Source organism: Sturnira hondurensis, unplaced genomic scaffold, assembly GCF_014824575.4.
Source record: "Sturnira hondurensis isolate 20B ecotype Veracruz unplaced genomic scaffold, ASM1482457v3 Scaffold0018728, whole genome shotgun sequence".
Classification (NCBI taxonomy): Eukaryota; Metazoa; Chordata; class Mammalia; order Chiroptera; family Phyllostomidae; genus Sturnira; species Sturnira hondurensis.
In genome coordinates this window covers 15,887,578-15,915,502 of record NW_028091359.1, presented here as the reverse complement: position 1 = coordinate 15,915,502, position 27,925 = coordinate 15,887,578, and the positions used below count along the sequence as shown (strand labels likewise).

Genomic DNA, 27,925 nt, shown 5'->3' with positions numbered 1-27,925 from the left:
CGTGATACAAACACTGAAGAAGACCCGCTGCTGGAGCCCACCTGGGCTGGAGAGAAGGGAGGCATCGGGGTTATCGTGTGGCTTCCCTTCCAGGCAGGAACAGGCCTGGCGTGCTGGGAGGGGAGGGCACACAGCCCGGCTGCCTGGGGACAGCCACCAGGCCTGAAGCATCCACCTCGTGCTGAGCGCTTCGCACACTTCATCTATCCCATCTTCACAGCAAATAGGCCGGCAGCAGGAGCCCACTTTCTTCAACAACAAGGAGACGGGTGCTGGAAGGTGTGGGTGCTGGCTCCAGGCAGGGTCTTAGCACCTCCCAGCCCCATCTCCCAGGCTCCACCTCCTGGTGATGTCCCTCTGCCCAGACCTTACCTGGATGCCTCCTGAGCGTGACCCCTCCTCTGACCCCCAGCCATAGGGTCACCTCCTCGGTGAATGAGCCCATCAGTCCCAAAGGCAGACATTTGGGGAATTACCCTGAACGCTCACCTCTCTCTCCCTCATATGCAAAGATCTTTCCATGATCTCCTGCCTCTAGTTCAGTTCTGCCCCAGTCCATCCTGTATAGTTAAAACTTAAATCTGATTATGGTCCTCCCCTGCTGGAGAATTTTCCATGCCTCCCCAGGGCTGTCCTGTTAAAGCTTAAACTCAGTGGCTTGGCACCTACAGGGTCCTCTGCAGATTCATTCTACACCCAGGTTCCATTTTACAGCAGCTGAAATACTCATGACTTTGGAGCACACCACGTATTCCCAGAGCCTCGGCCTACGGCGTTCCTGCAGGGTAGAACGTCCTCCTTCTGCCTATATGCACCAGACACATTGCTCACCCTTCAAGTCAGCTCCAAGGCCACCCCTTCCACGAAGCCTGCCAGGCAGACTGACGGACCCTTCCTGGATGACTCACTGGCTCACGGCTGAGGGCGAGGGCACTACCTTTTTATCTGTGTCCCTTCTTAGCACCGTCTTCTGAACACAGTAAGTAGGTGCTCAATACATGTCTGCTCTATACATCCCCTGACTTCTGATGAGGGGATTCCGGAGTCTGAGTCCTGGACCCATCAGCTGTGGCATCTTAGGTGAGGCCCTTAACCTCTCCATGCCTCAGTTTCCTCAGCTGAAACTCCACGACAGTTCCTAACTCGTGGTGTTGTGAGGGTTAGATGGTTAGATGATACAGGGACAGTACCTCCCAGGCTCAGAGGAGGGGGTCCCACAAATGTTGGTTCCCCATCTCCTCCATCTGTTTTGCTTACCCAACCTCTCAGGCGCCTCTGTTACTGGCAAGGAAGGGCTCCTAGAAATCAGATTTAGATAAATGCCACTCCCCCCACTAGCCAAGGCTTCTACAAGGCAAGAGCGCCTCTAGCTGAGGAGACACTGACTTCCGGCTGTCACACTGGGGGCTGGATGACTGTCACCTGTGCATAATGGGCCTCTGATGCTGTTCCCTCTCCATTCTTCCAACTGTTTAGAACTACCTGCCTTCGAGGTCCACACTTAACTTTTCTTTCTCTGGAGGGCGCTCCCTCCATCCCTGTCCTCCCATGCCGCCCAGCTGAGCAGTCCCCCAGGCTTGCCCGACTGACCCAAGCAGACACAAGCCCCAGGCACCTTGGTATATTTTTATTCACACTCCAGATCCCCAGGCTTGGCCCGGCAGAGTATGTTCTTGCCGGTGGCAAAAAGGGATACAGCGCGTCCGTTAATACTAATCATTTTAATTTAAATTAATAGCATTTCTGGAAGACAAATGCAGTTGATAGAAAATATAAAAACTTTTACTGTACAAATTTTACATCACATTCAAAAACGCAAGTGTGTGTGCCTTGTGGCCACAGAGACGTGGGGTTTGCACGCACTGACAAAATCCTGGCGAACGGTGCAGAATCCCACCAGCCCCCTACTGGGTTTCACATTCATGTCTCCACCTGGCCCCCAAATCAATACAGAACAGAGGTTCACAGGGTATCCCACCTGCTCTGAGGTCACAGGAAATGCTAGGAGGGGCAGAGACTTCAGGGCCCTGCAAACATCTTCCATTTGGCAACACAGAGAAGTCAGTGTTGCTACCCACTGCTCACAACAGGGACCTCGCTAGGATTCAAGACCTCAAGTCGGATGGAGACCCAATGGTTGCGACTCTGGTGGCTAAAGGCAGCAGGGACAGACCCTAGGGTTTGGAGGTGAGGCTGGGAATTGGGGGGCCCTGAAGGACCAAAGTGCAGGCTGTACTCTCAGACCCCAGCGGGGCCTCTGCAGCCCCCAGAGCTCTCACCACGAAGACCCTCCCAGCTTCCCCTTCACAGCTGGCCTTGCAGGTTGAATTCACAGTATCTGCCATCCTTCATGTTTCCAAGGCAGACGGGGAGAGCACACGGAAGGGAAAGCATGTCTTCCTAACCTCATTCACAGTCAACTAGAGAGAGGGAAGGGGACCACGTGGGGGTTTCCTCAGGAGCTTCTCGTAAACGACAGGAACACTCATGCTAAGCAGCCACCCAGGACCTTGGAAAGGAAGGGGGTGACCCCAGGCCCTCAGCTACACTCCTGGGGCTCCTGGTAGATCATCAGTTCCCTAAGGGCGGGGACTGTGACTGCTCCTAGCCCAGGCCCCCAGCACTTGCACAAGGTACGGTAGGTGCTCAATGAAAGCTTCTTGAACTGACCCCCAAGTGTAACACTCACGAGAAAAAACAAAGCTCGGACTGACTTTCTGTGGGCTGGGGAGGCGTGGAACCCGACCTGCTCAGCTGCCCTCCAAGCCCTGGGCCCCCAGCATGGCCACGGGTTTGGGGGGCAAGGTTGACAAGCAGCAGACCCACGAGGTGGCTTTGGGTGGGGGGTGATCGTGCATAGGGCTGACGGGGGAGGCCAAAGTCATGTAGGGGAGAAACGGATGGTCCCACAGAGAACAGAACCCCATGAATTAAACTCACTGGTTTCCAGTTCCCATCGAACACCTTGCACACCAAACAGGGGAGGGCGTGTGTGTCTGGGGCACTGATGGGCAGCAGGAGCCTGAGTCCCTCTTGCTGCCTCACAGCTGTGTGGTCACAGCCAAGGGATGGTGGCTAGGGAGGGGAACACAGCCCCCAGGTCCTGGGGAGTGGCCCACTTCATGATCTTCCGGCCAGTCTCTAGGGAGGGCCCTGGACATCAGGAGCTTTGCTAGGTGTGTCTAAACGGAAGGGACCACATGCCTTCCCACCTGGGCTCAGAGCACGGACACCTGTTCTGGGTCCGAATCCGACCACCTGGCCATTCTCCTCCCCTTGGTCAGTTCTGGTGTCGGAGCCTAACATGATGGAACGCCCACCAAAGGGCTTCTTGGCCGCTTGAAACTTCTCTCTTTAGGCAGCAGCTTCCACTGAGGACAGGCTGGCGCTCTCCTGTCACGGATGTCCCCAAATGGAGCCCTTCCTTCCAGTTCAAGCGGAGGCCTGGCAAGCAGGCCTTGGGAAGGCTCTGAAGACGGGCTCACTAGGTGGCTCTGAGTGAAAGGGGGGCCCCATGCCTCCCTTCTTAGCTCTGGACATGGATGGGGGGAGCCAGGAATGGGCTGAGGGGCTTCAGCAGGGCTGGGGAAGTGGGAGAGGTGGGCAGGTCTGGAGCCTTGGGTTTCTAAGGGGCCAGCCAGGCCACCCCGGGGCTGGGATGGTGGCTGCTGCTGGTCCCCCCCTGCACCTGCCTTGTTCTCATGGAGCTTTCCTGGCACACACAGCCTTAGCTCTAGGGTCACATGTCAGTCAGGGGCTGGGACGTGGCAAAAAGCAGAGGCATTTCCTCGGTGCCTTGCTCGGGGCTTCCTGAAGGAAACATCTCTACAGATGATGCAGCCCCAGTTAGGAACCTGGGGTCAGTGTAGATGCCACTTGGATTTTATCTGTCTCTAAGTTTCCAGCTTGTATGTATGGGCAGCACTGCAGGGGTCAGAGGTGAACCCCTGCTCTCTGGAATCTGGTGACCTTCATAATTTAGCTTGGCTCCTAGCCAGGGCCTGCCGTGCAAGAGGAGTGAGGCCTCTTTGTCGGGGCGACCCCTGCAGAGGGAGACTCCCCACTGACGGGGTGTGGGGCCAGAGCAGCAGCTAGGCCTGAGCTTGTGGCCCCCTCCCCGGGTCCCACCCCGAGAACGTCCACAGTCACGACGCACCTCTTCCTTCTGGCCCAGTGCGGGCTCACCGCCCACAGGGCTCTCCAGGGTGACGGCCACTTCCACTGCCCGGGCCGAGGGTGCCAGCACACCTCCACACAGCCTGTCTTTATTATTACCTATCTGTAAAACGGTGAGTTCACGCCGCAGAAACATACATGTAAACATTTGCTGCCGGTGGGGACAGGTCTGGTTGTTGAAGGACAGCAGGCACGGCTCCATCTCCGGGACCACAGTGTTTTTCGTGAATGAACGGTCTGAACCGAGGACTCTCGCTCCCGCCCTGCAGCGCGTCAGACAGAGGCTGCGTTTCGCAGGGTGCTGCCACCCCTGCCTTCTGTGGTGGAGGTTGGGACGTGTTAGAAACACTGACGGGGAAAGAAACCGTGGGAAAACCGCACAGCTGGCTACATCTTTGGATTGCTGGACTCCAGGATGCCCGGGCCAAACCTTTCAAACCGGGGCACCACTTTGCTGCTGTTGATGCTGCGGAGAGGGACAAAGACAAGGGTTACAGCCCTGCTGGTCTGGATCAGCACTGCGGGGGCATCAGCGAAGGAGCGGGCCGGTTCCAGAAGCTCAGCAGAGGGCCCAGCCCACCAAGAAGTGAGGATGATTCCACCACCGAGCTGCCTGGCCATGCCTGGCTGGGGGGCCGAGCCTCGGCCACCCCCTCCTCCCGGAGGGCAGGGCTTGTTTATCTCGGAGTCCCCAGCACCCGGCAGGCCCATGAACTGCTGTGGGCATGGGCTCGCCTGAACTGCAGTCTCCTCTGCCGCCCAGGAAAGCTCTAGCTCCAGGAGGAACTGGGAGAGAAGAGCAGCCTGACCCCCGGAGCTGACGGAGACATCACGTGTCCCTTTTAGATGTGGTCCTCCTGCCCTGGAGAGTGTTGGGGCCACCTGGGGAGCAGGCTGAAAGGGGGGTTGCCAGGGCCTGCCTTCAGAGACCCAGATTCAGGTCTCGGGGCCCTGGGAATCTGCATTTGGCAACCGCTGCCATGACTGTGCGTGCCGCACTCCTGATGAACGCTGACTCAGGGCCCGGCACTTTCCATCTGCTCTGGGCAGATGTAAAAAGAGGTAACGCTGAGGGTAAGAAGTGCCAGGAGCTTTGTTTCATTAGTGAAATTGTTTGGAAACAGGCCACCCCTTGCTTTAGAACCACATTCCTGAGTGTGCTGCTGAGCACACTTCCACACGGGCATCTCTTATGGGAACAGAACTCACGGTATCCACACTGACAGCCCTACAGAGGGGACTGGCCCTGCGCAGCTTAGAAATCATCCCACTCCTTGTTGGACAAGATCCCTGCGGTTAACAGCCAAGCCAACCCTGCCCACCCCGCCCCGTACTTTGAACCCAGCCACTGGGAGGCCAACTTGCCAACTTGCCAACTGGCAGGGGGTTGGGAGGGGGGAACAGATCTCTCTGAGCTGTTAGTAGGGGGAGAGGGGCATCCAAACAAAAAACGATGCCACCCCACAGAGGAATGGCTAGAGAGGATAGAGTCATGTCCAAGGAGGCAGTTCTTGGGGGATTTGTTAGGGGGTCTTTCATGGAGGTCAGTTATTCAGGCACACACAGGCTGTGGAGAGGGAAGGGCCGGTTTTAAAAACGAACAAAGCGAAAGAAGTCTCAGGAGAGGAGGGTGGAGCAGCAGAAGTGGCGTCCCCTGGGTTAGTGCCCGCATCTCAGTTTGCGTTTGAGCAGAAGTCGAGGTGCTGAGTGCCCATTAGGAGGAGGAAAGCCCCAGGCACATGCGAGGCAGCCAGGCCTACAACCTAGGGGAGGAAAGAGAAGGGGAGAGCAGCGTAAGAACTGAGCCCCACGGGGGCGGCCAAGGCCTGGGCACATGGCAGGGGACCCTCTTTCTCTGCAGAGAGAGAAAGGGACACCCCTGCTCCATTCCAGGCTGGGCAGCCGCGCGCACAAAGCAGGGAGCCTGCCACAGGGAACCCTCCCCGAATCCCCGGGGTCCCAGTCACAGGACATTATATAGAAGTTGGCCAGTGGGCCCTTTGCCCCTCAGTCTTTGACTTTCAAATAGACTTCCTGGAGCTGATTATTTCTGCTCACTGCACTCCCCTCTTTAAACTCTGGCCAGAGGGCACCCTGGGGACTCAGACAACGATCCCAGTTCTCTCCCACAGAGGCACAAGCCATTGCTGCCACAGTAGGTGGAGAGAGGCCCTGACACACGCTGTGTCTTCTTCTCTCAGCTCAGCGAGAGAAGTACGAGCTTGCAGAGCCCTTGCTGGTGGCCTGACAGCCGCAAAAGCATCCCTTTGGTTTATGAGGAAAAAACACACAAAGATGAGGTAGCTGGATGCAGGCAGAACAGGATGCAGGGTACGCCAGGGGTAGCTGCAAACAGGGAGAGCAGGAGGGGAAGAACACAAGACACACTATTCCTCCAGAACTGGGCAGGAGCTCTTAAAGTCAGGGTGGCCGTAACGTCCTTTCCCGTAGTATCGGCTCCGCCAGCGACTGGGAGTGGCCCCGCGATCATTTTGCCAGATGTGGAAAAAGCGAAGTCCAGCAGGTGATGGAGTTGGGCCCCCAGAGCGCACAGGTCGGGGAGGAGCCGCAGGAATCAGGAATCAGGACGATGGGGACAGGGGNCTGCAAACAGGGAGAGCAGGAGGGGAAGAACACAAGACACACTATTCCTCCAGAACTGGGCAGGAGCTCTTAAAGTCAGGGTGGCCGTAACGTCCTTTCCCGTAGTATCGGCTCCGCCAGCGACTGGGAGTGGCCCCGCGATCATTTTGCCAGATGTGGAAAAAGCGAAGTCCAGCAGGTGATGGAGTTGGGCCCCCAGAGCGCACAGGTCAGGGAGGAGCCGCAGGAATCAGGACGGTGGGGACAGGGGGAGACGACAGGACAGGCCATCACATCAGCCACCCCCCCCAAAATGAAACAGCAACAAGATTGATGGAAAAGAAAAAGAAAAACGAGAATTAGAGGCTGAGTGTGCAGAAGTCACAGTCATGTACAGGAAGCTCTGACAGGCTCATTCAGGTATGCCGGCTTTCTTTCAGAGGCTAAAGCTGATGGTGTTGGGCTAGACACAGCCCTGTCTGTGACTCAGTTTGCATCCATGAAATGAGAAGGTGGGGCTCTCTGGTCTTCAGGGAATCTGGGACCACCTCCTGAATGCCAGTAGTCACCTAGCACTGCTTTCTCTTTTGTAGATGAGAAAACCGGGCCCAGACTGCTGAAGGAGCTGCCCGAGGTTTGACGAGCCAGATCCTTGACCTTCCTGCGTGTCCAGAACCCTCAGCTCGTGGCCACTGCCGGGACAGCCCCTGCTCAAAACCCAGCTCCAGTGGCCTCTTCTGGAGACCCTCCCCCAGCCCCCTGGGTGGGCAGAGGCTCCCACAGAGGCTGTGCTTTCTCGCAGCCCTCAGCATGTTGCCGTCGTTCCTCCACTCACTCAGTAAACCCATCAAATGTAACTGTAACAAGCAGTTAGACCGTAAACTCCTCACTGGCTGACACCTGGCCTCAGCCTTGTCCCCCTGGGTGTGGAGCAGATGCTCAGCAGTGGCTGGGTCACACTCACACGCCCAGCGGCAACATTCTGTCACCCCTGTTTGTACTGGATCCTCACCCGTCTTAAGAACGAGAGAGTAAATCTGATTTTGCATCGGAAAAACAGCATTCCCTAACCACTCATGGTCATTCCTTCAGACCATCCCTGCCACTGACCTAATGCATTCACTGTGTTTCTTCAGGTTCTCCCTCTTGGGCAGTCTGGTCTTGCAACCCATTCTGGGCCTCACCTCACCTGCAGCTTGAAGCTGATTTGCTTTGTTTTCAAGACAGGAGCTAGCAAACTGTGTAAGCCACATCTGACTACAAAAAGGCTTTGCCTATTTTAAGTAGTTGTTAAAGAAAAAGAAAAAGAAAAAACGACAACTACTACTAACATGTCAGAGATCCACAGGCCTCACATACTCAGTATCCAGCCCTCTCTAGAGCGAGAGCAGGGCTGCTGAACCCGCACACCTGGGCAGCAGGTGCGAGGCCCAGGTGCAGCTCCAGGGACCCGGTGGGGGCACTGCAGGTGCCCACGCAGGTGCGTGGTGACTGGCACCACAGGGGCCACCTTGGGTGTGGGGCAGACAGGCTCTTCATCTGTCTGTGTGCTAGGGCTGTAGGAGATTTTGCTTTCAGAAAGTGCTCTTTGCCTTTTAAAAAGTTTAAAGCAATGTACCTTGCCCAGGGGCCCAGCCCCACATGGCCTGCCACAAGCTAAGAATGGTTTCCACCTTTCTAAATGATCAGGGGTTTGGGGATCAAAGGTGGATTTCGTGACATGTCAGAATTCCATGGAATCCACATTTCGGTGTCTGCACCCAGTGCCTGATGGGCATGTGGCTGGCCGCTCCCATGGCAGACCGCGGCACTGGGTGGCGGGGATGGACATGGGGCTGCCGTCACGGCTCCACGCCGTCACAGCGACAGCAGCTCTGACTCGAATTTCCCTCTGAGCCCGGAATACTTCCCATGTGGCCTTTTACAAATGTGGGTGCCCCCCAGTCCTGCACAACCCTCACTTTTTAAAGCTCTGGAAACTGAGGCCTGCAACAATGAAGGCCTTCCTGGGATGCTCACGCAGCGTGTGTTCTCGCAGAGGGGGCCAGAGGACGAAGAAGAAAGGGAATGAGGCAGAACAGGGAAGAGATGGCGGGTCTTCACAGCCCAGGGAGGCCACCCCTGCTCCTTGTGGGGTGGCAGGGGGCTGTGTCATTACACAGAAGCAGGGACAGGCTGCCAGCACTGAGGTACTGCATAAACCCAGGCCACAGGGTCCCCCTAAAATGTGGCTGATTGGGGGACTAGGAAGCTCTGTCTTGAGTCTGTAATACTTTGAACCATAGCCACTCTGCTGATTCTGGTACCCAGGTTGCTCTGACTGCCAGCTGGCCCCGCCTGGCCCTGTCCTAGGCAGAATCTTCTCATCTGGGCCTGGCCTGGGCCTGGCCTAGGCCCGGCATCAGCACTGCCCCGAGAACAGCAATAGGCGAGTGCTCAAAGGAGAGTTAGAGAGAGCCACCCGTCCAAAAAAGTCTCGGAAATGAACGTGGTGAATGAGATCTTGGCATCACAGGGGAGGGACAAGTTACCCCTGGCTAATCTGCTTTGAGCGTCCCCCACGGTCTTGGGCATGCAGGGTGGACGGTGCCCTCTAAGATCCTGGATGAGGCCACCCTGGCCAGCAGGTTTGGTCACTGAAGGGATACTTACTCAGCAGACTTCCAGAAGTGCCCGGGGTGCGAGAGCCGCCGGTTCAGCTTGGGCAGTTTCTCCAGCATGTCCATTAGCAGCGTGAAGCTGGGCCTCTCCTGCAGCTCAAAAGCCCAGCAGGCAGATAGGATCTCCTGCGGACAGAGCAGGCGTTAGTTGGTGTGGGAGGGAGCTGCCTGAGAGGGAGGAAGGCACAGCTGGAGCCTCTGCACAGGGTCCCTTTCCTGCTCGTAAGCACCCCCAGTGGGTGGTCCATTGAGCTGACTGGCCTTTGCTGGAGCAGGGCTGAGAAATGACTGAATTTCAGAAGAGCTCTCATGCTTATAGTTCAAAACGAAGTGCACCAGCCTATCCACTCTTCTTCCTCCTTAGACCTCCCTGAATAACAGTAGAGAAGCTGAATAACAGGTAATAGAAGAGACACCAGAAACAAGGCCACACATTTTTGCAACAGGAAGTGGATGGCAGCATGTGGGCAGGTGAAATGCAGGACGCTCTGAATGTGAGTGGGGTGGGGCTGCAGCAGGAGGGGCCTCAGCCACCCAGGAATGGAGGCTGGACGACAGGACTCAGTTCAAGGCGGCAGTGGGCGTAGGCACCACAGCAGCCCCGAGTGTCTCTGGAGCAGACAGCCCATCTCACTCTGGCACTTGGCCCCTACTCTCGGGGTCCACGCGTGGACATGGCACAGCCCTTCAGCCTTTCGAGTCGGGATAACCGCCTGTGGGCAAACAGGACTGCACACACAGCGGGCGGAGGTGCCCGCCTGACAGAGCAGGAAGCGCCCATCCCCTGAGACTCAGCAACTCAGGCTTCTGTTCTTACACATGGCTGGACCCCACGGGGTTGCCCTGAGTCCCAGGAAAACAGGAGACTGAAGATGGATGGACCAAACCACCGACTGGAGGAAACGGTGGTGCGTACAAGCGCTTGAAGACGCTACTTTATCCATAAAGCTGGACCAGGGTGAAATAAAAAAAGCAATCAACAAAGTGAAAAAAAATGCTTGCAATTAATAGTGCAACTTCCGAAATAAAACATTTGGTAGAAGCACTAGAAAATAAAATCAAGGAAATGCCCCAGATTGTGTCGTAGGAATAGGAAATATGAAAGAAGGACCCAATTCTGTCTAATGGAAATTTCCACAGAGAAAACAAAGAAACCATAGGGCAGGAAACTATAAGAGCCAGAATAAAAGCAAATGTCTCAGAAACTCGAGAGAAACAGGAATCTTCAGCTGCCAAGGCCCATTCTGTGCCACCCAGACACCCACCGCAGTTCTCAGAACACCCAGGCCAGCGCGCCTGTGCTCCTGCCCTGCCTCACCCGTGGTTATCACTGACTGCACCGGAAATCGACCTCGGGACTCCCTGCATCACTGTGTCAGGGCCAAGGCGCTTACAAACTGTAACATGGAGAAACCACTAAAGGTACGCAGCCACGTGAGGTTGGCACCTGGACGCTGACTCGATATTTTAAAATCAAATATTCTGCGGAAACTTCAATCAGTTCTTGGACAGCAGAGGAAAACGTGGAGGAAGCATAGCCCCACTATTTGTATCCTGTGCTGCGATTTAAAAAAAAATCTTTTCTTGTAACATATAGAGCTTTACTATCTTTCCAACTTCTAATTCAATTAAACCTATTATCTTTATTTTCTTCCGGTTTTTTTCTAAAGACAGTTTTTTTCTTGTTAAAGAAAAGGGTTAACTGTGGGTAATAAAGACACAGTCCCTTCTGCCAGCAGCAAGGAGGCCTGCCTGGCCCACTCGTGCCTCCAGGCCCCACTTCTGGGTGAGGGGATAGAGTGCAGCCCAGTCCTGTGCCCACGCCCTGCCCTCTCCCAGATCAAAAAGGTGGCTACTCACAGTGACTTCCTTCCCCAGGCTGACAGAGGCCAGGACACGCTTCATTCCCTCTCCACTTCCAATCTGCCAGATCAGGGCCTCTGCAGCTTGGTTCTTAAAGGGCCAGTCTCTTGCCTGCAGCTCATACCAAACAGTCCTGTGGAGACCACCCATGCAGTGTGAGCTCTTGGCCGGCTCAGACCAGCTCACGCCCAGGGGCTCCTGCTACCACAATGCCAGGAGCCCAGCCAGAGCCTCCAGACCTTCCCCCAGCCTCTTCACCGGCCCAGCTTCGGGAGTGCCGAGAGGGGTCCTGGAGGCCACTCCCAGATACTGGGGGATCTGTGGCACCCCTCTCGCATTGTGTTAAAAAGTCTGCGGCGGTGCCAGCTCTGAACAGAGGTCCTGCTATCACCGTTAATCTCAGTGGGGCGGGTGCCTACGTCCAAGGTTGTTTGAGGAGCAAAGAGATGCCAAGCCCAGTGCCTGGCTCACACTGGGCTCCAGAAGCAGTAAGGTGGGGGGAGAAGAGACCACTGCCAAGGGAAGGATTCCCGAGAGCTTACAGGGTGCGGCCTCACTCAGCCTCTCCGAGCCCGTAGCTTTCCCTGACTTATCTGGATGGACTTTCTCACTAGACCCACACCGTCCGACGCGGGGGCCGCTGAGCAACTGACTGGTGGAGAGTGGAACTGAGTGTGCTGTTAGATGGGAAATGCACACCGGAGTCTGAACACATTGTAGGGTAAAACACCTTAAATTTTAATTTTAATTACATGTTGAAATTATCACATTTTAGATGTAAGGAGTTAAATAGAATATATTACTGAAACTGACTCCATGTGTTTTTTTCTTTAACGTGTCCAAGTGAAAAACTTTCTATATCTGGCTCACATTATACAGGGAGGGGCAGGAGTAGGTTTACAGTTGTTCGTAGGGGAAATAATGCAATAAATAAATAATAACTCAGGGACAAACTGTGTTGCATCCACACAACCCCAAACCAACTTTTGCCCACCCTGTGGTCTCTATCTTTCTTTCGGTCAGCTCCACGGTCCACCAGAGTGGCTGGCAGGACATCCCACTTCTCCCACTGCAACAGTTCTTAGCTCTGGTGAGTGTCCTCACGGGCAATGGGTGAGACCAGAAATGACCTAACTTAGTTCCCATGAAGCAACCCTGCAGGGAGGTGCCACTACCCTCCCATTTTACAGGTAGGGAAAGGGAAGGTTGGTAATGTGGTCTCTCACCCAACGAGCAGCAGAGCCAGGGCTCAAGCACGCCTCCCCTGCCCAGCGGGGTGCTCGCTTTTGGCCACGGTTGGCCTCAGAGCCCCAGGATGGGGCCTCCTCACCCAAATGCATAGATGTCAGCAGCTTTGGAGAATGGCAGCTGGTCCTCATCTTTCCCGGGGGTCATCTCGCGGACGATCTCAGGAGCCAAGTAGCACAGCCAGTCGTGGGACAGCTTCAGCTGGTTCTCACGCCTAGAGGCCAAGAAGCCAGGGCAAGGACACGGGCCTTTCAGCGGCAGCACAGGGGCCCCCCGGCACACCTGTGCCCCAGGGCCGGCACACCACTCACACGCAGCCCAGGGAGGCAGCACGGACTGCACCGGCACTTTTGGGGACTGTTACAGAACAGGTTCTATAACAGTCTGTGATGACCAGGTTCTTCTAGGAAGGAAGGCCAACCAAAGGTCTCGGAAGGACGCTGCACTTGAAGGTACTGGGGAGACTGGAGTACGTCTCTACGCAGGAAATCAGATCTGCCTGTGCTTCTCACAGATGCCACTCTGCCTCCTGGGGGTCCCCCAGATGCTTGGAGAGGAGCCTTTCTCCCCACCCCTACCCCTTCAAGATTTGGGGAAATAAAACCTGATGTTCTTCCTCATATTGGGGAGTTGAACCCTGGTCCTCTGCCCAAGTTGGTAAACATGAGTGAGGGGACCCAGCCTCCACGGGGGTCAGCCTGAGAAGCGAGTGTGTCAGGAAACCATGTGTCACCCGAATCGGATTCTGGACCAGAACCACAAGGGCAGGACCAAAGCAAACCTGGCCTTTCCTCCGGGGAGAGCTGCTCCCAGCAACGGAGAGCAGGAGTGCCCAGACCTCGGCGGCACCCAGGCCCAGCAGGCGCCGCCCAAACCGCCCTGTCCCGCCAGATGCCCAAGGCCTACTCACCGTCCCTCCCGGACCACGCCCGACATCCCGAACAGCCCGAAGTCCGTGATGACCACTTTGCCATTGTCGTAGAAGACGTTCTTGGATTTGAGATCTTTGTGCACGATGCCCTTGGCGTGCAGATACCCCATGCCCTGGAAGACAGTGTACCACACGTCACGGGCGGGGAGATGAGTACCGACGACACGGGGCAGCCGGGGCCGCACACAGAGCGGGATGCCTTACCCAAATCCCCTCATTTAATCTTCAGTGTTACTCAGGGGAACTGGCTTCACTTACAGATGAGAAAACTGAGCTCAGGGAGGGCTGGGCACCTGCTCCAGGCCACACCGCTAAGACCTGGTTTGGGGCCAGTCCTTGCCCTTTCCCAGCCTTCCTGCTGTCCAGCTTCCCACTTAGACTCAGGGGGCATGTGACATGTGGAGGGGGCATGCGTGGGAGGCAGGGGGTCAGGAAGTATGTAAAGTGTGAGCAGATCATCTGTATTAAGTCATAAAGGACCCAAGTAGTATGGGGTCCTTCAGGCTGTACCCAGCAGGCCTCTTCCTTCAGGCTGGCCAAGTCTCAAGGCGGGGAGCAGAGAGGACTCCCACAGAAGGAGTCCCCAAGTTCAGGAGGTCTCAATATCTGTGCTGTCGTCAGAGCCCTGGACTAAGAGCAGAAATCCCATGTCCAAGTTCCACCTCAGCTCATGTTCTGATGTGCTGTGCGGCCCTGGGGACTCGACTTCTCTGAGCCTCAGTTTCCTCATCTGTCACACAAAAGGGTGGATGGAGGTGGGTGATTTCTAACCAACACTCTATTTGGACTGAACCCTGACTGGCCAGGTATATGCAGTATGGGTGACCCTACGTAGGCATGATCTTGTCCGAGGTCCAACACTGCCTTCTAACACCAAACCCAGGGCTCCCGGGTAGCCCAGTGTCCTTGGGAACAGGGGCAAGATGCCATGACTGAAATGCCCGCCCCAGCCCGCTCAGAGAGAGGGTTGTGCACATCCCACTCCAGGAAGCGCCACGCGAGATACGGAACCTCTCTGGCTTGGAAGTTATTTGGGCTCGGGGTGGAAAGGTAAATAAGCCATGTTTAGGAAACAGAAAGAATGAGTGTGAGGCAGAAGCAGACAGCACTTCACCGAGGCCAGAGCCGGGTCCAAGTGGGTCTGGAGAAGGTCACAGAAGAATCCACACAAGGCAGATGCTCTGTGAGAGACAGGAGGGCACAGGGTCCACTGTGACCACCTCCCTCAGGCCTGCCGACAGCTGTCACCCTCCTGCAAAAGCAGAGAGTTCCAGAAAAGGGCGACTTGCTCCTCCCCCAAACTGTCCGGAATGCAAGACAATCCTTCTTAAAACATCTGCCTACTTCCCAAGGCGAAGCAACTGCGCACGCCTTCCTCAGTGGCCTGCAAGGCAGATCTCACCTCATATTGAACAGGGACCAGCTGTGTGTCAGAGGACAAATCGCTGTACCTCTCTGAGCCTTATTTACAAAACAGGTGCCACCACCTCAAAAGACCAGCTTAAAGAGACAAGATAGAAACAACCTGGGTCCAGGACACAAACTCTCCTTCCCATGATTTCACAATGTTTCCAGAGAGGCCCCCAGACTGAAAAGTCTGTCACCAAAGTCAGGCCCCTTCTGCTGCATTTAGAGACTCAGGCTATCAAAGATGAGCACAGAAGTGGCTTAGAAGTTCCCAGCAAAAGGCCAAAGGGCAGAGAGAACAATGAAAAAACTAGCAGAAGCAGCTTCTGGCTCTGCAGTTACAAAACCTTTGAGTAACTTTTTTTTTTAATCCTTACCCAAGGATATGTGTTTTTTGTTTGTTTGTTTGTTTTAAAGGGAGGGGAGAGAGAGAAAAACATAAATGTGAGAGAAAAACATCCATCAGTTGCCTCCCTTACAAGCCCCAACTGGGATGGAACCCGCAACCTTCTGGTGTGTGGGACGACACACCAAGCGACTGAGCCACCAGCCATGGCCCTGAGTCTGTTGTCTTCTGCCCTGGACTCTCCCAGACGGCTCAGTGGCCTGATAATGAGGAGAGATGACCATCTGAAGGGAGAGAGCAGGGCCCAGCGAGTCTGGGGACGACAAGGAGCAGGTGAGACACTGCAAATCCCTCCAGCTGCTCTGAGATGAGAGCCTGGTGAAGGCGTGAATGTGATATTTGGGGGTTGGGGGCTTCGAAAGCTCAATTCGTTAGCTCAGCCACACGGAAATGTCACCTGGGAATCTCAGTTTGTCCATAAACATCACTGTGGTTTTAATTTTTTCCTTTTAAAAGACATACAGATGGACAGAGGAGAGAGGGGGAGAAGGGGGGCAAGGGGGCAGAGAGAAGGCAGAAGAGAAAGGAAAGCCAGGGAAGGGCCCGGACGTGCGGGAGCTGCTGAGAGAGCTGTTCGACAGAAAACAAGAGAGCACCCTGTCTCACAGTGTTCCAGTTTCTCCCCGGGCCTGTTGCTAAGTAAGCAACAAATAAGTTCTACTTCAGTTTTAAAAGTTTCTTTTCTTTGTTTTCAATGGACTTGAGAGAGAGAGAAACCGGTCTGTGGTTCCACGGATCTGTGCATGCTCTGGTCGACGCTTGTGCGTGCCCTGACCGGGACCCAACTCACCACCACGGTGTCTGGGGATGATGCTCTAACCACCTGGGCCGTTTTTCTGTCATTTTTATTTCACTACCTTAAACCAATGAAAGAAGGAAAAAGGGCTTCCTGATTTGAGGCTGTCTCCTTGAAACCTGGACTTGGGAACGACAGGGTAGAGAGTGTGGGTGCTCCCCCCAGCAGCCCACAGATCTGGTGAGGAGCCTACCAGACCCTCACCAAGGGCTGGCCCCGAGCACCAGGCTCTCGCCGCAGATTACCCCGTGTCACCCTCGCGCCAATCCACCCAAGGCAGCTCTGTTGGTATCCCCATTCCATAAAGGAGGCAGCCAAGGCTCAGAGGCTAAACCGCCTGCCGAAAGTCACACGGCTGGTGTGACCAGGACTCAAACTCGGGCCGTCCGTCTTTAAGGAGTGCTGCACTGCTCCTTGACCAGTCCACATCCGCTGCTGACCTAGTTTCCCACTCACGGCTCCAAATGGACAAGACATGGCTGGAGGGAAGAAGATGGGTCCCACCCTTGAAGCGCCCCAGCTCAGTGGGGAGACAAAGCCGTCATTGTCACCCTGACGCAGGCAGGCAGGGCAGGCAGACACCCCTTTACCTTGATGATCTCCTGGGCGATCTGCCTGGTCTTGTTGATGTCCAGAGAGATCTTGGGGTCCCTCACAAACGAGTGTAGTGTCCGCCCCTTGCAGAAGCTGTGTGGAAAGCAGTGCGGTCAGGCAGCGGCCGGGGCCAGCGTGGACAGAGAGGCCTCTGGCTAACCCCTGGGCTGTGGGCACCAGAATCCTCATTCTTAACCAAGTTGTGCCCATCCCTTCTGGGGCCTGGCCGAAATGTACAAAATCACTCCCGCAGACAGCCCACTCCCAAGGCCCAGGAGACCCAGTTCACCCAGGCCCCTGGTGATGCACAGCAGCCGACCTGTGGGGGCTCAAGGCAGGTGAACACGAACTCCAACAGGAGGCATCTGGCCTTTGAGGCCAACCACGGGGCAAGGGCAGGACGCCGAGCTCACTGTAATGATGCTCGTGATCATTCTACTGTTTCCTGGTCAGAGTTTACTCTAACGAAGGAGCGTACAAGGAGGGGAGAGGGGTGGAAGGGCCTGCCAGGGCGTCAGAGTGACCACTGGACAAGGGCCCACATTTGGGGGTCTCCATCCACACTGAACCCTAAAACCTGAGGAGGAAGGGCCCAGAGAGAATGTGCGGCTCGTTCTTCTGTCCCAGGGAGAAGCTGACTTACGTACACCGCCTGAGGAAGGGGCGAGATTTTAGGAAATCTAAATCCAAGGAGAGAAGATTCTAGGGGCCTCAGAACCTGAGAACGGGATGAGGGTCTGGAAGAGTAGCAACAGTTCCTAATCTGTGTTCTGGTACCTGCAGAACATTCTGAAACATGCTACATTTTTGTTACTAAATATTTTGTTACGTTATCGTATGTATTCCCTTTAGGCAGACTCGGGTAATTTATGGAACTGGGTGGGTAAGACATAGATAGATGGATGGATGGAAGGATGGATGGACAGATGGACAGCGCAGGGGGCTGGGGTGCAGGGGCTGGGGGCTGGCACAGCCACAGTAAGGACAGTTCCCTAAAACCCCCATGGTCGTGTGGCAGGGTTTCGTCACGTGGTGTGGTAGCCTGGCAGTCTTGAACTGCTCGGGAGTGCTGGTGGGCGGTTACTTACAACTGTTTCTGATAAACAAACAAAATGGAAGTTAATTTTTACTTAGTAAATATAGTTTGTTTGAGGAGAACGTTTTTTAAAGCATTTGGGTCCAGCTACAGGGAATATCACCAGAATATTAATGAGGGTTCTCTTGGCTCATGGGATTAAAGTGATTTTTAGTTTCTTCTTGAAACCTCCACGTATGTTCCAAATTTCTTGATGAACCTTGTACTGCTTTTCCCTGATTTTATTTTTTGAAAGATTTTATTTATTTATTTTTAGAGAGAGGGAAAGGGAAGGAGAAGAGAGAGAGAGAAACACCGATCAGCTGCCTCCTGTACGCACCCTGCTCAAACCCACAACCCAGGCATGTGCCCTGACTGGGAATTGAACCAGCGACCTTTCACTTGGCAGGAAGATGCCCAACCAGCTGGGCCCCACCGGTCAGGGTGCTTTTCCTGATTTTAGAAGTAAACACTCAATAACAACTTTTTCAAATACAGGGGCAAAAATCAGGGGGGTGTTTTAGTGTCATACCCCCCCCCCCAGCACTGGGGGTCAGAGACACACATGCCGCGATACCAGGTGGGAGAGGAAACTAGTGAACGCTTTCTGGACTGGAAACGGGCAGTACATCCTGTGACCTGGCCCAGCACGTGTCCTCACGGATGGTCACCAAGATATGCACGCTTGGTCACAATGACGAAAGAGTACTGGTGAGACGAGGGGACAACCAGTGATCCGCTCGAGAGAGAACCCAGAACCCGGCTGTGCGACACCCTTCCCAACCCCACTCCCCTCCCAGGGACACCAAGTCGGTGGCCGGAAATCAGCTGTGGTGAGAGTGTAAACACCACAGTGTTTACATCAGCTGCTGTGAACCAGGGCTTCCCTCCTGACCCCCCGGGAGCTGGCTGTTCACACTCCAGCGCGACACTGGCTTTGGCCATGTCATGGGAACACCGGGCAGGTGATGAAAGACTACGGTGGACCGCAGACCTGCGTAAATTCTTCGTTCTAGTCCGCTCCCAGTTCCGCGTGGGGAGGAGCACCCTGTTGGCCCAGGGGCCAACTGGCTTTTACCACGAACCTTTCTGTCGCATGCAGCTTTCCTCTCTCCTTAGGCATCTTTTGTTTGTTCATTTTTAATGTCAGCAGTGGTCTATGATGGGGAACTTATACCCCATTTTTTGTACCTGTCTTCATGAAAACTTCCACGCCCTCCAAAAAAGGGGAACTTTTTTGCCAGTTATAAAAGCAGTCATGGGAATGTTACGTAGAGACAGCATAGGAAATATAGTCGATAATGTCTAAAAACTGCATATGGGGCCAGATGGATTCATTAACAGGACCACTTCATAAGATGTATGAACTAATATAATATTGTATGGCAACTGTAACTGAAAACTAAATAGAAAAACGAAACCCTTCCATGTCCTCCAGGGCACCCACATAAGTAAGAGGCCCCAAAGAAGGGGAGGCTGGGGCAGGCCCCCCACCGAGGGCCAGGGTGCGGATTACCTGGTGATGATGGCCAGGTGGGGCGGGTTCATGCAGGCCCCCATGAAGAGCACCACGTTCTCGTGCCGCGTCTGCCGGTAGTTCATCACCTCTTTCTTGAACAGCTTCAGGTGGTCCTGGTTGTGGCCGTCCATCTCCAGCAGGCGGATGGCCACCTCGCCGTGCCAGCGGCCACGGTGCACGCGGCCCCAGCGACCCTGGCCGATGGGCTCACCCAGGTCCACCTGCTCAAAGGGGATGTCCCACTCCTGCAGGTACACGCTGGTCTGGCTGGCCTTGCGCGAGATGGGGCCCCGCCAGGGCCGGCGGGGGCTCGGCAAGTCGTCCACCTCGTCCTCATCGTCCTCTGCCTCTGACTTGCCAGCCTCCGGCTCCTCCGCCTACAAGGAGAGGAAATAGAGAGGGGCAGCAGGTCTGGGCTCAGCTGCCTCCCCTTCCCCAGATCCCCCACCAGGTAAGGGAGGAGGACAGGCATTCAGTCAGGAGGCACTGGCCAGCCCTGCACTGGCTTGCCGTGGACTACAGGCAGGTCATTTAGCACCGTGGAGCCTCAGTGGCCTCGCCCACAAAATGTGGCCCTAAGCCCCGGTGGCCCTGAGGCCCTTCTTCTGCCTGGCACGCCTAGGTCTACCTACCAGGGACCAGGGAAGAGTTAACATCCCCCCGCATGAAGAACTTAACTGCATCCATTCTTCCTGGGTATTCTTTTGTTTAGTTTCTGTTAACGTTCTGCTAGTGCCCCCGGAAGCCAGGCTCAGCCCACGCTGTGGTTCAGGGGTCAAGGCAGTGGTCCTGGCCCCGGCGACAAACCGAATCACCTGGGAAGCTTTGACACCCGGGGTGTTTGGCCTCTCCACAGACAGAATGATGCAGTCTCCAGGGCTGGGGCCCTGGCTGCCAGACTAGAGGTGGGAACCATGGGACTTAGGAGCTTACTTTGGCCCCCAAACAGAAAAAAGGGAGCTTGCTTCACTGCATTCCTCATCATCCTTCCTGGCCGTGCACACCCACCCACATCTGCTGCAGTAGGCACCTGAGACGGGCCCTGCCGGGGCCCAGCGCCCTGCACTGCCTGACCTCCTGTGCGTGCTGAGATGGATGGAGGAAGGGGAAGGAGAAGGCGCTGTCTGCGGCTCACCTCCGCCTCACGACCCTCCAACACGTCTGCTTTTGGCTGGTCGTCGAGCCTAAGAGTGAAACGGGGTGTGTCAAGGAGACCCTGAGGGTGGGCCACTTGGCTCTCAGCTGGGCAGGGGACTCCCCAAGTGAGGTCTGAGCAAAGGCCCGCTGGCCTGGGTCCTTGCTTTGACCCACCAGGCTGCGGGAAAGGCGGTCTGGATGCTGTGGGAACAGCCAGGAGGCCGAGGCCCAGGCCCCACTCCCCTCCTCCAGACTGAGGATGGTGGGGCTGGTGGGGCGGAGGGGCAGGAAGTAGCCACCAGGGTCCCTTCAAATCTGACAGCCAGCACAGGGGCTCCGAGCCCAAGCACAGAACTTGAAATTCTACTTGAAAAGTGTTTCCGTCACATCCTAGCTGTGTGACTTGATGCAATTTCTTAACCTCTCTGAGCTGGCTTTCCCATGTGCACATTGAGGATCACAACTACTTCGACGCCTTCTTGGAAACACGAGTCAGGTGCTCAGACAGCCTGACACGGGGAACGGGCTCCTGAAAGAGGAGCTACTTTGAATAGATTTCTATAACTCTGAGTGCCCTTTGCCCCCTCCCCCTGGGTCAGGTTTACAACCTCTTCGGATATCGACTGTACTGATAGGAGGCTAATCAAATGTGTGGCCGAGTTCACGGGCCAAGAGGGTGAATGAGCCCAAGGAGTTTGCCATTTGCCATCTGGCTGGCCCAGGTACACGGCAGGACGCAGAGTGGGAGGTCAGGGATTTGGGGGCGGGGAGATTACAGGGATGTGGATCCAGCTGTCACAAATCGCCACCAAAGAGAAAAGGGACACAGCACAGGAATGCCTACCGGATGCTGTCTGCTGCATCAGGGACCGGGGCTGCTGGTGGGAATGCTGAAATGTCTGGAGGAAACAAAGCGAACATGAAGCATGAGGCTGCCTTCCCCCTCCCCGGAAAGGACACAGTGCTTGCACACAGGGAAGTGGGTTCTCCCCCAGCGGCCCTGCACAGGGCAGCATGCGTGTTCTCCAGGCCCTTTCCACTAGGGTTAACTTGTGCTTTTCCTGAGACCAAATGCAAATGCAGCCTCTACAGCACTTGGGGTGTCCCAGGAAGGGACCCAGGTGTGCCAGGAGGTTGAGACTTCTGAGTTAACACCATTCCCCTGTGGTCAAACTGCCTCACACAAGCAAGTGGTGAAAGCAAACCGGACTATTTGCTGGAGGCCGGGGCTGGCGGCATGAACCCCTGAAAGCAGAGACTCCTTCACTGAGGCCAGCAGAGGAGGAAGGCAGGACTCGAAGGTGGCTCGTTAGTGACACCTACTGACTGTCACCGTTCCTGGGAATTTCTGGTGGGAGCTGGAGTCCCTGCCCCCTGGGCTTCTGGGTTTGGTCCACTGCTGGACAGCTCTCGGGACAGGAGGAAACGCACAGTGCACACATCAGCTGGGGCTGGCCCCGGCCCAAGGCTTTCCCAGGTTTAGCACTGAGAGTTGCCCTGGGAACACCAGACAGACGGTCACCCCAGGGTGAAACCAATGTGTCACAAGCCAAACCCTCCACAGGTGCTTCTGCTGCCAGCCTCCTTCTGTAATCTCCACCCCTTAAATAGCACTCAGGGAGCCGCAGCCCCAGGGCTGGGGGCGCCCTTTGCTCCCTCCTCTTTTATCAGCACAAGGACATTTACTGGAATTAGCGGTGGCTCTGGCTTGCCACATCCAGTGCTAACCAGGTCCGCTGACACGGTCACGCCTTGGGGACAAAGGCTTCACAGAAGCGTTTTCCAGTAGGACGGACGTGGCATTAGTGGATATAGTGGATGTTGCTTTTATTCTTACTGTTTCTTAGTATTCTAACCTTTACACTTCTGATAATTTGGCATCTCCTAGAATTAATGACCACTCCCAGAAAAAAAAACAACAGTTGGCTCAAGTCCTAAGCAATATCACCCTGGCTGAATTAAGGCATCGTACTTTATTTATTTGTTCCTGTGAAAGCCACCCAAGAAAGAACAGTTCAGGGAAAAATATGTATTCCCACAGAACTGCCTCATAGAATAGCAAAAACCCCTTTAAGAAAATAGCCCCTGATTGTCAAAGAGTTGTTAGAGTAACAGCCCCTCCTTTACCTTGAATAGGAATATATATCAAATAGAATTAGACAGGCATAAAAACAGAAGAAGCTGGTTAGCTATTACAAACTAAGCACATAGAAACAACTACCAAGGAGTTAGAGTCCACAGTACACAAAAAAACATTTTAGACAGCAAGATATATAGCTAAGTTAGACATCAAAAAGGCCTTATAATTGCCTATTGCCTCTACTCAGTCTAGCGTGTCTTTTCACCCCATAATGAATTTCTGAGAAACTTTAATAAATATTAAGACATTCAAACTCTGTACATACAACTACTTCTATTTGTTTGATTAATAATTCTGCTAGTTAAATTAACTTTTGTCTTATATAACTGAATTTACGGGAACTTTTGTACTTTTCCTGGTTACCTTTGTAGTGATTGTTTCTACTTAACTAATCAAACAAAACACCTGCAAAATATTAATCAATGCCAAAAATGAAAATATAAAAAATCAGCTTGTACTTGCAATAAATGGAACAGAGCTTCACTGTCTTTTGAGGCGTGTTGTCGTCTGTTACCCATCGCCGACGCCTACTTTCACCTGTGGGACCCTTAGATCAGCCGCGGCCGGACCGCGGCACTGGCTAATCAGTGGCCTCTCCCTGTCTTCTAGGTCAGAGAACCTCCCCATCAGCCGTCACACCTCCCTGGACCTCCCTCCTGGGCCTTCTCCCAGCCTACCCCTGCAGGCCATCTGAACCACAGGTTTTCAGCGTCTCACAGACTTAAGGATGTGAGAGAGGCCTGGGCCTTCTCACCAAGGAAACACACACGTGCACCCACCACCCTGTGCACGGTTTCCGGGGGGGGGGGTCCCCAGACCCTGGGAGCCTCTGCCGAGGCCTCCGGCCGTCGCCACTACATCATGTCCGCAGACTGCCAGGGCAGCCGGTGTTTCTACCTGTCCGAATTGCTCAAATGACTCCACAGAAGAAAAACATGGCGGCGGGTGGGTGTTCAGGGAGAAACGGCACTCCAGGTGGGAGGGCAAAATGCCTCTGGAGCCTCCTGTTTCTCCTTAAACACAGAGAGTACACTTTGCGCTCTGCTCCAGAATGTGTCCATGTTTGCTTTGACAGAAATGCATTTTCCTCCCCTCCCTCCCCACGACGTATCCTCAGAGCAAATCAGACCCTTCGGGAAGGAGAGGCACGTTTTCCCAGTGCTCTCAGGTACTTCCCTGGGCACCATCCTAGAGCTGGTTACCTGGGAGGCTCCTGCAACAAAACCACAGCAAAACCCGGCATGAAACCAGAGGCAGCTCAGGGAGCCTGTCCCGACCCCGGCCTGCGTGTGCCTGCAATGCCACGATCGTGACCCTGTGAGAGCTAACAGATGCTCCAAGTCACCCCCCTAATAGAACTGAGTGAGGGCACAGAAAAGCCTGGAATAACCAAAATACCATGACTTTGGGACAGACTTGTTTAACCTAGGCAAACATAACAGTTAGCTACAGTCTTTGTCTAAAACACATAGAGCCTTCATATGGCTAAAGTAGGAATTAAAGTTGCAGATTACTTATAATAATGCTTGCCGCTTTCAGCTAGAGAAACCCGGACTAATCAAATAACTGCCTTAGGAAAGGAATATGGTCAAATGCAACGACTGGCTCATAGTAGGTACACAAAACAATTTCTGTAGAAAGGAATCAGTAACACTGTCTTACTGATTGAAAATTTTTCCTTTAAACTTTCTGCACTGAAGCATTTCTAACAAATGGCCAGCAGATGGCGCCATGAAACAAGACTCTGGAAGGTGAAGCCCACTAAGTGAAGCCTGCAGACCTCCCCCCTACTTTTTTAAAAAAGATTCTATTTGTTTCTTTTTAGAGAGAGGGGAAAGGAGGGAGAAAGAGAGAGAGGTGCATTAATGTGTGGTTGCTTCTCACGGCCTGCAACCCAGGCATGTGCCCTGACTGGGAATCGAATCAGAGACCTTTTGGTTTGCAGGCCACGGCTCAATCCACAGAGCCACACCAGCCAGGGCTCGCCTTCCCTTTTAAGACAGAGTAGCAGCTAGTTTCCTTATTATTGTGCAGGGGAAAATATGACAGATGCTCACAAGGCACCAGTAGACAGTCCTCTCCTCCATTATGCAAACTGAGTTTTTGCCACCTTCTGGCTGTGTGACCCTGGACAAGTTTCCTGTAGTCTCTGCGCAAGAGGCTGCACAGGATGGATGCCAAGGTCCTTCCAGCAAGGCACTGCCCCTGCGAAGGCTACGACTCACCCTGCCCCCCTCTTTGCAGCCTCCACAGACAGGCAGCTCTCGGAACAGGTGGGTGTGAAAATCAAGCACCTCCAAGGTGCCCAGGGTGAGGGCACCAAGGTGGACTGGACAGAGGGGTCACAGCAAAGAGCGGTTAGTGGAACCATGCAAAGGACTCACCTGGAAAGATAAACTGCTGTCTATGATGGATGAAGTAGGCAGCTTTAAACAGAAGAGGAGGTGAATCACACACAGAGCAGCAAGTGAAGCGAGGGGGGAGGGGACACAGGCATGGGAGACGGAGGGAGGGGCTGGTTACTGGGCTGGGGCAGGTAGGCCCTGTGGGCCTGGCCAGGACAGGGTGATCCATGCAGGGAGGAAGAAAGGCGCCAGGAGAAAACAGGTGCCAGCAGGAGCCCCCAGGAGTGAAGGGGCTTGCCCTGGGGTCTGTGTTCAGGGAATCCAGTCTCCATGGCCACTCTGCCTCAGGGCTCTGGCCACTTCCGTCCACCCCTCGGGCCTGCTTCTCTGTGAAATGTGAATGCACCCCAGAGGGTAAAATCCAACAGGTGGAAGAACAGTGATTTTGAAAAACACTTAACAGTGGCGCTGAGGCTCCAGCGACTTGAAAGCAGGGGCTCTTTTACCAGATTTACCCCCTGGGCAGCCCAGCCCCAACACTGACCGTGATTGTGGGACCAGAGAGACAAGGGGTCCTCGGCTCTCAGCAGGGACAATGAGGGACCAGCCGGGGGCATCAGGAAAACCTGAGAAGCTCTGGCTGACATCACAAAAAAGGCTTTCTCAGTGGCTATTGTTTTGTAAACAGACCTTCCTTTTAGAAAAACTTAAAAGTAGGAGGGTTAGCCAAAGGCCCAGTTTCACGGCATATTAATGACAAAGCAGAAAGGGAGAGGAGGTTAATCAAACAGGCCATCGCTCGGTGGCTCAGTCGCAAGGAGGCCTGGAGGGCAGGATGAGGACGAAGGGCTGATGTCAGGAGGTATCCTGCCACATGCGTATTACAGTGAAGACAGCAAAAGAGAAAAAAGAGTCCTACAGAAATCTCAGTCTCTCACCATCCCCAAAAGACGTCCCTAGAACCTTGCTGAGATGGGCTCAGAAAGGTTGCCAGGCCTCCCGCTAGCTGCAGGTGGCCCCGGCTGGGGGTCCCTCAGCACAGGAAGAGCTGGGCTTCTGTCCTCCTGGGTCTGGAGCCTCAGGGGCCAGTGACAGGTGGGGCCTGACCTGGACTCCACGGCCGGGAGCAAACTGGAGCATCCCAGCCGCCCCTCCTTCCTCCATGCTGCCAACTGAAATACGCTGAAGGCCAAGACCTACTGCTAGGAGCTGCTGGGGAGGCCAGGGCTGAGCCTCAGTCCTCAAATGGCCAAGTGGGCTTCACTCCTCTCCCTGCGGAGGCGGGACACCCCAGGGCAGCCTCGGCTGCAGCAGAGTCAGAGGTCAGCTCTGGTCAGGTCTGCTCCAGCACACACACCCCTGGGGGACTCAGCATCCTCATCTATGCCCAGGGATACGCTAATGCCAACTTCACGGAGTCTCTTGTTTTATGGAAAAGAAACACACATGTCCACTTAAGTAGCCTGTCTGGACCCCAGAGCAGGTAAGAGACAGAGGCCAGATCCCCTCTCCCAGGCCGTCTGGGCCCACCCTGGCTCCTGGGAGCTCATAAGCCCCAAGTGAGTGGAGGGAGTGAGCAATGCTCAGTGGGAGCCAGGCATGCGCAGGGGGCAGTGTGAGGATTATGTCGAGAACAGTCTTCAGGTCAGACAGACTTGTTTTGATCCTGGCTCTATTGCTTATGTGCTGTAGCTCAGGGCAAGCCACTCCCCCTCTCTCAACCTCAGTGTCCCCATGTGTAAAATGGGTACAATAACAGCACCCCCCTCAGAGCTGTTACCAAGTGAAACATGGCAATGTGATTGAGCTCGGCCCAGCACTTGGCTCCCTACAAGTGCTCTTAGTGGCTGGAGTACATGACCTTGAGCCTCCCGGGGTGTGCTGAGAAGGGGCATGCGACCCCATCCCTAAGAGCCCCCAAAAGCCCGGAGGTGTAGTACCTGGGAAGTTGAACCTGTTGTCCCGCTGGCCAGGCGAGGGGTTGGGGGGCGTGGTGGCGCTGGGCGGGTTGGACGAGCTCGGGAAGGGGGCAGGTGAGGAGGGTGTGGAAGACGTGGTGGAGGACGGGTTGCTGCTGGAGTCCAGGTGGTTCGTGGCGGGAGGGTGCTCCTGCAGGAACAGACGCAGCATGTGGCAGGGACTGTCAACCCCCAGCCTGACTCCCTCACCCCTTGCTGGGACCCTCCCTTCCCTGTGTGAAAATGAAGAGGCTAGCCCTGGGCATCCCGACGGTTCACTGGTCTAATATTTGAGAGCAGAATGGCACAGGGAGACCCTCACCCCAGTGCCCATCCCCTGGAGGACTCCTGCTCATTTTATCTTGGCTCTAACGTACTTCCCTCTCAGGAACCCTTCCTGAGCCCTGGCTGGGTCCATGCCCCTCCTCTCCATCCCCCCATAGCAGGACAAACTGCCATTTGTCAACTGCAGGTATCTGGCTGGTTTTGTCCTGGGAGGGCGGGGCAGGGACCATGCGTGGCTCTGAGCCTGCACGTCATTGGGTTTTTCAGTGAATTAAATTCAGCCTCTGACAAGTATTTGTTGAATGTGTGGCACACAGCCTGTCAATGCTCTGTCCACTCTTTCAAAGGCCTGCTAGCTGGGCCCACCCAGTGGTTTGGGCCCCAGCAGGACAGAAAGGCCACCTGACAGAGGGCCCCAGGGGACCGATGCCGTGCTGAGTGGTACATTGTTCCCCAGATCCAAACATTAGCGGGGGGCACAGGGGTGGATTCCATGGTCAAGAAAGTTGGAGCCAAGATGGGTTCAATGCTAAATTGAACAGGCTTCTCTTCTGCAGGCCCTAGAAGCTCGGAGATGCACAGTGGACCCTGAAATCCACTGAAGCTACGCAGCGGGCCTGAAGCCCAGGGACAGCCAACACCACCTGGAGCCCAACCGTCCCGACCCCACTCCAAGGTCCAGGCCCCCCAGCCCTGTCTGGGCCAGGCAGCCAGGGCAGGGGGGGCAGCCACGAGGCAAGCTGCCTCCCAGCGCCCCCACTCAGCACTTGCGTGCGACCTGGACATAACTAGCCCACTTTCC

General features: G+C 54.9%; 1 protein-coding gene and 1 long non-coding RNA gene across 8 annotated transcripts in view; one reads left to right on the top strand and one right to left on the bottom strand.

The window, feature by feature from the left end:
* Nucleotides 1-1,612: 1,612 nt before the first annotated feature.
* The window catches only part of KSR1 (kinase suppressor of ras 1), a 152,663-nt gene continuing 126,350 nt past the window's right edge, over nucleotides 1,613-27,925 (bottom strand). For 3 of the 7 annotated variants that reach the window (XM_037070065.1, XM_037070061.1, XM_037070062.1), the window contains exons 10-20: nucleotides 26,821-26,989; nucleotides 24,920-24,961; nucleotides 21,240-21,294; nucleotides 20,394-20,442; nucleotides 19,256-19,635; nucleotides 16,661-16,757; nucleotides 13,441-13,574; nucleotides 12,613-12,744; nucleotides 11,280-11,415; nucleotides 9,412-9,545; nucleotides 6,799-6,903 (exon numbers count right to left, since the gene is read on the bottom strand). In XM_037070065.1, coding sequence (XP_036925960.1) covers nucleotides 6,822-6,903; nucleotides 9,412-9,545; nucleotides 11,280-11,415; nucleotides 12,613-12,744; nucleotides 13,441-13,574; nucleotides 16,661-16,757; nucleotides 19,256-19,635; nucleotides 20,394-20,442; nucleotides 21,240-21,294; nucleotides 24,920-24,961; nucleotides 26,821-26,989 — 1,410 coding nt within the window. In that variant the 3' untranslated portion in view covers nucleotides 6,799-6,821. Of the gene's footprint in view, nucleotides 5,940-6,798; nucleotides 6,904-9,411; nucleotides 9,546-11,279; nucleotides 11,416-12,612; nucleotides 12,745-13,440; nucleotides 13,575-16,660; nucleotides 16,758-19,255; nucleotides 19,636-20,393; nucleotides 20,443-21,239; nucleotides 21,295-24,919; nucleotides 24,962-26,820; nucleotides 26,990-27,925 lie in introns of those variants that run through there. The other 4 variants (XM_037070064.1, XM_037070063.1, XM_037070067.1 and 1 more) reach the window with 3 other exon arrangements.
* Nucleotides 4,281-19,668, top strand: LOC119003615 (uncharacterized). The gene is made up of 4 exons (XR_005069996.1): nucleotides 4,281-4,351; nucleotides 12,488-12,499; nucleotides 16,246-16,250; nucleotides 19,657-19,668. It is a non-coding gene; the product is annotated as an uncharacterized LOC119003615 (long non-coding RNA).